The sequence below is a fragment of the Urocitellus parryii genome, chromosome 2 (assembly GCF_045843805.1).
Source record: "Urocitellus parryii isolate mUroPar1 chromosome 2, mUroPar1.hap1, whole genome shotgun sequence".
NCBI lineage: Eukaryota > Metazoa > Chordata > Mammalia > Rodentia > Sciuridae > Urocitellus > Urocitellus parryii.
In genome coordinates, this window is record NC_135532.1 from 91,774,976 (window position 1) to 91,784,797 (window position 9,822).

General features: G+C 45.0%; 1 protein-coding gene across 1 annotated transcript in view; it reads right to left on the reverse strand.

Annotated features, from left to right (window-relative positions):
- The window catches only part of Prkar2a (protein kinase cAMP-dependent type II regulatory subunit alpha), a 74,587-nt gene extending 70,674 nt beyond the window's left edge, over positions 1-3,913 (reverse strand). The window contains exon 1 of the mRNA XM_026383818.2: positions 3,392-3,913. Within this exon, the coding sequence (XP_026239603.1) occupies positions 3,392-3,638 (247 nt within the window). The 5' untranslated portion in view covers positions 3,639-3,913. The remainder of the gene's footprint in view (positions 1-3,391) is intronic.
- Positions 3,914-9,822: the final 5,909 nt, after the last annotated feature.

Sequence of the window (9,822 nt, forward strand, 5' to 3'; positions counted from 1 at the left end):
GACCTCATGCATGCTAGGCAAGCACTTTACCACAGCCTCACACTTCTCTTGGGGTGATGAAAATGCTCTAAAACTGTGGCTGAACACAATGGTTTATGCCTCAGGAGGCTAAGGCAGGAGGATCCCAAGTTCAAGTGTCAAATAAAAAATAAAAAGGCTTTGGTGTGTGGGGCTGGGGATGTGGCTCAAGTGGTAGGGCGCTCGCATGGCATGCGTGCGGCCAGGGTTTGATCCTCAGCACCACATACAAACAAAGATGTTGTGTCCGCCGAAAACTAAGAAATAAATATTAAAATTAAAAAAAAAAAAAAGGCTTTTGGTGTAGTTCAGTGGTAGAGCACCTCTGGGTTCAATCTCCAGTACTGAAAAAAAGAATAAAAAATTGATTGTAAATTATATCTTGGCTTGGCTGTAACCAAGCCAGTTGTAGTAGCACACACCTATAATCTCAGCAACTCGCGAGGCTGATACAGGAGAATAGAAAGTTCAAAGATAGCCTCAGCAACTTAGCAAGGCCTTAAACAACTTAGTGAGACCCTGCCTCAAAAAAAAGAAAGAAAGAAAAAAGCGGTTCCAAAAGAAAAGTTGGGAAACTCACAAATAATAAATGTTTTACGGTGATTACAAAAGTGAATCAAGGGGGCTAGGGCTGTAGCTCAGTGGTGGAGCACTTGCCTAGCACTCGGGAGGCACTGGGTTTTATCTTCAGCATCACATAAAAATAAATAAATAAAATAAACTTATTGTATCCCTCTACAAAAAAAAAAAATGAATCAAGTCTGAATGCCAGTTTATTGTTCTTCTGCAGATTAATTTATAAGTCTGTATTCTTCCAGCTCTCCACAAATAAATATTATTTCATACTTTGATATTCTGTTACTGGAGTTAGCGTGTAACTCAGAGGTAGAGCATTTGCCTAGCATGCACAAAGTCTTGGGTTTGATCCCAAGCACCACCTCCCAAAAAAAAGAAAAGAAAAAGAAAAAAAGATGACAAATAATGAAGACATAATACAGAACCCTGTAAACTTATCTGGGATTAATTCCTAAAATATTAATGTTTTGTGTAAATAAAAATTGATGTGAGGCAGGTTATAGCTCTTATAATTTATAAATAACAAAGAAACAAACCTAGGAGTCACTCAGAAATAATGCTTTTAAAAACACATTTATCTCTGGGATTGTTGTCACTGCCCTCATTTCAAAGATAAGAAAATCTGAAATCAAACAGGTTTGACAACTTGTTCATGACCTCGAGAGATTTGGAAATTTTCTTTTCCTTTTTTTTTTTTTTTGGTTGAGGGGGTAACTTGGGGATTGATTGGTCAGGGGCACTCAACCACTGAGCCACATCCCCAGCCCTATTTTTTGTATTTTATTTAAAGAGAGGGTCTCACTGAGTTGCTTAGCACCTCACTATTGCTGAGGCTGGGTTTGAACTCAAGAGCCTCCTGCCTCAGCCTCCTGAGCTGCTGGGATTATAGGTGTGTGCCACAGCCCTGGACTGGAAAATTCCTGATTTCCCCCAAATTCATAATGTAACATGCAAGGGAAACACAGAATAGCAGTATCTACTCTTTAAACATGAACAAATTTAGGGACACTTTTCCACTGAAGCTTATAATCTTCCACAGAAACTCTTTGCCAGCTGTGACTTGAAAAAGTCCCCCCCAGTGTGATCTAATAACACTAAGATTCTTCATCTCTCAAATGTTTTCACTATTTTGTTAAATTCTATCACATAAAAAGTAGGATACTGGGGCTGGGGATGTGGCTCAAGCAGTAGCCCGATGGCCAGGCATGTACGTGGCACTGCTGGGTTTGATCCTCAGCACCACATAAAAAAAAAAATAAAGATGTTGTGTCCACCGAAAAACAATAAATATTAAATAATTCTCTCTCTCTCTCTCTTAAAAAAAAAGGATACTTATATTGTTAAATTGGCAAATCATATGCGAAAGAAATCAAGAAAATGAAACTGCTTCTAGACATTCCTTGCTTAAACAAGTTGTAAAAAGTGTTGTTTTCTTTCATGCAATAAACTAAACAAGATACTGTCTGCTTATCAAATATTATTCAATTGTTTTAAACAAACTAAAAATATATGGGGCTGGGGTTGTGGCTCAACAGTAGAGTGCTCGCCTAGCATGCATGAAGCACTGGCTTCAATCCTCAGCGCCACATAAAAATTAAATAAAGATATTGATTCCACCTAAAACTAAAAAAATAAATAAATAAATGTGTGTGTGTGTGTGTGTGTGTGTGTGTGTGTGTGTGTGTAAAGAAATGCATACTCGGGGCTGGGGATGTGGCTCAAGCGGTAGCGCGCTCGCCTAGAATGCGTGCGGCCCGGGGTTCGATCCTCAGCACCACATACAAAGATGTTGTGTCCGCCGAGAACTAAGAAAAAATAAATAAATGTTAAAATTCTCTCTCTCTCTCTCTCTCTCTCTCTCTCTCTCTCTCTCTCTCTCTCTGTCCCCCTCTCTCTCTCACTCTCTCTTAAAAAAAAAAAAAAAAAAAAGGAAATGCATACTCAAGGCAGGCGCAGTCAGTGGGGGGCATGCCTCCAATCTCAGAGGCTCCTTAGGCTGAAGCAGGAGGATCTAGAGTTGAAATCCAGCCTCAGCAACTTAGCGAGATCCTGTCTCGAAAAATAAAAAGGGTTGGGGATGCAGCTCAGTGGTTACGTGTTACTAGGTTCAACCTCTGGGAAAGGAAGGGAAGGGGGAAGGAGGAAAGAAAGGAAAGAAAGAAATGCATACTCCAGCAAGCTGGGATGAAACGATCTGACACTGGTTTAAAATTCTTCAGCGAAGGGGGGAAAAGATATATCTGAAACATTTGTGATACATATTGACATGTTGAATGTGATCGTATAAAAGGTTCATTCATCTTTTTCTACTGTCTATGCTCAAAAAAAGTTTCACAATAACCTCCAAAATGAATTATTTTCAAATTTACTGTCCTGGTTATTAAATAGGCTGGATGTGAATACTCTGATCTTCGGAACTAAAATAGGTTAAGAGTCTCAAGCAAAGGCGAAAAATTTTTTGGCGGGGGCCGAAGTGGGCTCCACGCCTCTCCGGCCCTCTCCGCCACCAAGACTGAAAATCTGCACGCTTCCTTCAAGGCTGAATCTGACTAATCACTCGTCTGCTCTCGGACTCCAGAACCATGCAACTCAATTTGGAAATGACACACGCTGGGCGCAAGCCGGCGGCTCAGGAACCCAACAAACTCCATTAGAGAGCTCCCAGGTCCAGGCCCTGGACAGTCAGATTGGCCCGGGCGCAACGCCCGACCCACCGCAAGGCTCTGGAGACCTCTGAAGACTGCTTGCACCCCTCCCTCGGTCCCCACCACGAATCCTGGCCGGGTCCGCCGCATACCTTCCAGTTCCACGTCCTCCTCTGAGTCGCCGTCCGCTTCAGCTACAGCGTCCGGGCAGGGCTCTGGAGCATGTAAGTCTAAAGGAGGGGCGGTGGACGGCAATGAGGCTCGGGCGCGGGCCTCGCGCAGGCGGGTGAAGTAGTCCACCGCGAAGTCGACGAGGTCAGGAGGTTGCTGCCGCAGCACCTCCACTGTGTACCCCTGCAGCAGCTCTGTGAGCCCCGGCGGGATCTGAATGTGGCTCATGCCGGCGGCGGCCTCGGGGACTGGCGAGTACGGGCCGCCGGTGGCCACAGCCTCTGCGCTCCTTCACACCGGTTCTCTATAGGCGCCCGCGGTCTCCTAACGAGCGGCCCTGGTTTGCCTTCCTCGCGTCGCGCCCCTTTGGCTGGGTCTGTTTCTGAGCCACGCAACCCTACGCTACCGCGGCCAGTCTGGTGCTGCCGCTGCTGTCTCTGGGCCGCCGCCGCCGCCGCCACCGCCGCCGGAGGCACCCACAGCGAGGAGAGTTGGACAGGAGGGGCAGGCGCCCGAGTTGTGACGCACGCGGCCGCAGGCGTGCGCGTCCACGCCAAGCTCTGGTCCTCAGTGCGCGTGTGCCGCTGGGCGGCACACCCTCTGGAGATCTGTTCTAACGTTCTCAAAGTGCTTGACCTGCTGCTCCCAGCGGGGAACAGGGGAAATTAAGTAATAAGTGGTCTACCTACGAAGCGGGCTGGCTAGTGCCTCTCATTTGGTCAGAAAGACCCTTCATTTATTCTTTTAAAATATGCTAAGAGTCTCTTAAAGGACAAAAGGGATACAGATGCAAAAACACATGCCCACCTGACTGTTGCCTCTGGTAGAGAGCAAGAGGGCCCGCTTTAGGGGGTAAAGTCACGCTGACCCCAAGAAATGAGCAGGACCCGCCTAAAGGAAGATATGGAGGAAAACCATTTTAGCAAAGAGCACAGCAAGAGCAAAGAAAGATTTAGTCAAATCAAGGCCACTCTGGCTGACAGGTGGAATGACTAGAGGCCCCTTGGGAGTCTGGGCATGAGGTCTGTGACATGTCAAAATGGGAAGGCCTTGTAGGAAGTAGAAATTTCAGTGAGAAAATAATTTGAGAGCCACCAGCAGAGAAATAACATTGAAAAGGGTCACTCAGCCAGCTATATACAGTGAGAAAAGAATAATGCCCAGAGCAGAAACAAATTTTTCTCCCTGTCCTTCCTAAGGTCACAGGTCTAGATCTGTGAACCCCTTCTCTCTCCACATTCCACCCTGGACCCTGGGCCAGCACTGCTTGATAAAATTGAGTAGACCATAAAGTATTGTTATCCTTTGCACAGGTGAACAAAAGAAGCCAGGCTACTACCCAACTTCCCTCCTCCCACCAGATTGGAATGGAATAAAAGGTATTCCTTCCTGGGATGTCCATGCTAGAGGCCAGCTACTGACCAAAGACCAAGAACAGTCCTTCCTCTCCCTTTTCCTGCCAGGCCCAGTCAGTGATTAGCTGTAGGCTTGGGAAATGAAGGGCATTTGGGATGGTTAAGCACCACCTGGTAATTACACAGTATTAATTAAAATCCTCACTAGCACCTCCCATATAGCTTGGCACACACCCAGGAACTCAGTGCTGCTGGGAACTGTGCTGCTGGTAGCAGGAACATCTCATCTGCTCTGGTGGAGAAACCAGTCTAGGGTTTAGGCTACATAAGCCTGTGATTACAAACAGGAGTATCTCCAAGAACAAGCTTCTTGATTGTAGGGAGGAATATTTGACCATCAACTTTGTGAAGGAAGAGCAGTGTCCAATTTTTTGCCTGCTGGGTCCTTATTGCACACTCCTAGAGAGGGTTTACTAACTGAATGAATGAAAATGTCAACATAGGGCTGGGGATGTGGCTCAAGCAGTAGCGAGCTCGCCTGGCATGCGTGCGGCCTGGGTTCGATCCTCAGCACCACATACCAACAAAAGATGTTGTGTCCGCCGAGAACTAAAAAATAAATATTAAAAATTCTCTCTCTCTCTCCCTCTCTCTCTCTCTCCTCTCTCACTCTCTCTTTAAAAAAAAAAAAAGAAAAAGAAATAAAATGTCAACATAGCAAGCAGAGCCAAGGAAACTTCTTTCCTTACCTCAGTCTCAGAACTAGAATCCTTTTCTTCAAATTCTGCTGATCTTATGATATGAAGACATCAGTATGGATAGGCATTAAGAGTGTTAAGGGTATCTTGACCCTTCCAAGTTTCCTAGAGATTAGCCCTTGACAGGGATACCCAGAAATCCTGGTGTGACTCTCACTACACCACCACACCAGAGGATCTGTCCCTCTTTATGCAATCCTACAGCCATTTTTTGAAAAGGCAAATTCATAATTCCACTCCAAAGTTTGGCCATACTGTCAGGTTTTATATATTTTAAAAGGGGGCAGGAAACTGTACAATTAGGACTCTGACCTCAATAATAAAATAGAGGAGAGAAAAGCTATTCCAAAGACTGGGGTTGTAGCTCAGTGTTTAGAGCACTTGCCTAGCACATGTGAGGCACTGGATTCAATCCTCACTAACACATAAAAAAATAAATAAATAAAGGTATTTTGTCCATCTTCAGCTAAAAATATTTTTTTTTAAAAAAAGGAGGTCTGTTGACAGCTAGATATGAGCAAGTTCTCCCAGTACAAGTAACCTCCACTGGCCTCTGCCAGAAGCAATTCTGCCCGACTTGTTCTTATATGTCCCACAGCTCCACCAGTCAGCCAAGCCAGCAAACAGCATTCAAAAGACATCCTAGCTGGTCACAGTGACACACAGCTGTACACGGCTATTTGGGAAACTGAGGTAGGAAGATCACATCTTTGGCATCAATCTGGACAACATAGTAAGACCCCCATGTAAATAAAAAGAAAAAAAAGTGGACTGGGATGTAGCTCACTAGTAGAGTGTGAGCTTTAGCACAAGCCCCTACATTCAATCCCCAAACACACACACATTAAAAAAGCTTCTTAAAAGGAATGAGGACCACATAAACTGGAACTCCTATACCTGCTGCTCACCTGTCTCCACAGACCAGACTCGAGTCAAGATGAACAGCCAGTCTCCATGTCCAACTTGACTCCTTCCCTCAGCCCTTGACCCCAGAGCAGGGGTCTATCTCTACCCCTTCTGGCAAATCCTTCATTAACAAGTGGAGCCCCAAAGACATTCATGACTACCCATTTGAGCTTGCCAAAGATGGCCCTGTAACAGGAAAGAATATCAGGAGCCTGATCCCTGCATCTTCCACCTTTATCCTGAATCCATCCTGCTTGCATTCAAGTTTATCCAGCTGCACCACTGGAGGTTACCATGGTAACCAAAACCACAGGCTGCCAGTAACTAGAAAACAGCAAGTGACAGAAAAGGCCAAGAGCAGAGACCCTCAGAAGCAAAAGAAATAGGAGGAGACTCCAGAACCCTGAGTGGTATATTCTGTTCACAACCCAGCAGGCAGTCAACATCTTGCATAGACTGCCACACCACCAACCCCAGGCACAGACTTGGACACTATGGGGCAAATTATCAGAGATGTTTACAATTTTACAATTAAGGATGCATAATAGCACAGGTGGGACATACAGTGGGCCTTGATAAAAATGACAACTTCTCTTTCCAGTGGAACAGTGAATTTCATGATTTTTGTGGGTTTTTTCCCCCTTTGCAGTGTTGGAGATTGAACCCAGGGCCCCATGCATGCTCGACAAGACTCTACCACTGAGCCACATCCCCAGACTCTTCATGAACTCTTTTTTAAATTTTTTAGTTGTAGGTGGACACACATTCTTTATTTCATTTTTATGTGGTGCTGAGGATCAAACCCAGTGCCTCATGTGTGCTAGGTGAGCACACTACCACTGAGCCACGACCCCAGCCCCTCTTCATGAACTTTTTTAAAATAGTTTTTTAGTTGTAGATGGACACACAATATTTTTATTTATTTTATGTGGTGCTGAGGATCGAATCCAGTGCTAAAGCTCATACTCTACTAGTGAGCTACATCCCAGTCCACTTTTTTTTTCCTTTTTCTTTATGTGGGGGGGGGGGTGTCTTACTATGTTGTCCAGATTGATGTCAAAGTTATAATCTTCTTACCTCAGTTTCCCAAATAGCGGTGTAGAGGGGTGTGTGTGTCACTGTGACCAGCTAGAATGTCTTTTGAATGCTGTTTGCTGGCTTGGCTGACTGGCGGAGCTGTGGGACCTATAAGAACAAGCCCAGTAAAGCGAGGCAAATGCTTTACCACTGAACTACAGCCGGAGTCCTCTTCGTGAACTCTTAAAAGGTTTATTACTAAAAAGCTGTCTCCCTCCCCCATGTCTACTGCACTTCTCTCCAAGAAGAAGAGAAGCCCAAACTCCTCCAAAGCTCTACTCTTGGCCCAGACCCCAGGCTTACATACCTTATGCCCTCTGCCTACTGGGGGAACTCAGCTGCAGCAGGAACAACTCCCAAGTACCCGACCAAGGGTCCACTTCTCTAAGCCACTCCAGTCTCCCACCTATTTCCTCAAACCTGCTGGTTATCTGACCACCTCTGCAAGGCAGCCCCTTGCTGATCCAGTCCTCACAGTTCACTAGTACCTATCACTACCAGTATGTGTTTCACCTTAGAAATGTTAATGAGCTGGGAATGGTGGCACAAGACTCAGCTGAGGTAGGAAGATTGCAAGTTCAAGGCCAGACTCAGCAACTTAGCAAGGCCCTAAGTGACTTAGTGAAAACCTGTCTCAAAAAATAAAAAGGGCCGGGATTTAGCTCAGTAGTTAAACAACACCCAGGGTTCAATTCCCAGTACAAAAAACAAACAAACAAACAAACAAAAAACTTCATGAGCCTATAGTTGGCAGAGGGAATTGGGAAAGTGGGCAGTTTTTTCTATCCTCACTCAAGCTGCCCTTTACTCTCCATAATGCCTCCCCCTTGAGGCCACTGCCTTTGGTCTGATCTATTTTAACAAACATCCATGTTACAGGGAGCAGTTAATTCCCAGGCCACCTGTTTCTGTACCTGTGAGTCAACCCCTTCCCCAGGACACTGTGTCCCATGAAAGTGTCAGTCTCTATGGTAAAACTGCAGTCTTTTTCTGAGACACCTCAGGGCAAGGAAAGAAGCTGGAAAGCAAGGGGAAATCTAGACAGAGAATCATACCTGTATACTTACCACAACAGATAAAGCAGAAAACAGAGCCCTCAGGGAACACTTAGCCTTAGGGCCTTCTCAGTGCCTATCAGGACTCTGTGTGCCACCCTTGACCTGATTCACAGGATAGGTACCTGGGCTTTGACCCAGCAATACAGACAGGCCTCCTGGAGCCTGGGTCAAGTAGCTCCAAGAAAGCTTCCGATAGCATCACAAGTCTTTCTTCAGCATATCCAGACACCCTGTCTCCATTCTATTATCAACTTGTCAATAACTTTTACAAATCACTTTTTCCAGTCTGAGCTTTGGCTTCCACATCTGAAAGTAAGGGTAAAAATCTCTACTCATTAAACTTTGAGTTACATGGTGAAAAAAAAAATAATAGTATGGGAGCTAAGCATGGTGGTGCACACCTGTAATTCCAGCAACTTGGGAGGCTGAGGCAGGAGGATTGCAAGATTAAGGCCAGCTTTGGCAATTTAGCAAGACCTTAAGCAACTTAGGGAGACCCTGTATCAAAATTTTTTTAAAAAAGGGCTGGGGATGTGGCTCAGTGTTAAATACCCCAAGTTCAAGCCCTGGAACCCCCCAAAAAATTTTTAAAGGACTGGGGATGATGTAACTCAATGGTAAAGCACTCTTGGGTTCAATTCCCAGCACTATGATAGAGAAATCATGGGAGAGGACCCCAATTCCCAAACCTGCCTCCACCCTTCATACCCCTGCCAGGAGAGAAGAGATATCAGGAACAGGTGGCATTTCAAAGTGCATCATAAAAGGAAGCCCCAGTCAGGAGAAAGTCACTCACCATCTGCTCTGCTCCCTTCACAAATATGTTACCAAGGACTTCCCAGTTTGATTTAACATCTATTTAACACTAAAAGGAGTACAAAAATCTGCCACCACTAAGAAACCAGCTGGGCAGGGTGTCACATGCCTGTAATCCAAGCTGCTCAGGAGACTGAGGCAGGACTATTGTGAGTTCAAAGCCAGCCTCAGCAATTCAGTGAGGCCCTAAACAACTCAGCAAGACTCTGTCTCTAAATAAAATACAAAAAAGGGCTGGAGATGTGAATCAGTAGTAAAGTTCCCCTGGGTTCAAAGGACTAAAAAATAAAATAAGAAAAGCTTCAGGAGACAGTATGAGATATTAAAGATACAATATATGAGGGAGCAGGCTTAACACTGAATTAACCTTCCCAGGCAGGGGACTTGAAATTTTCATCTTTAAAAAACTATATTTTCTACTTGATCTTAATTCCTATCTGAT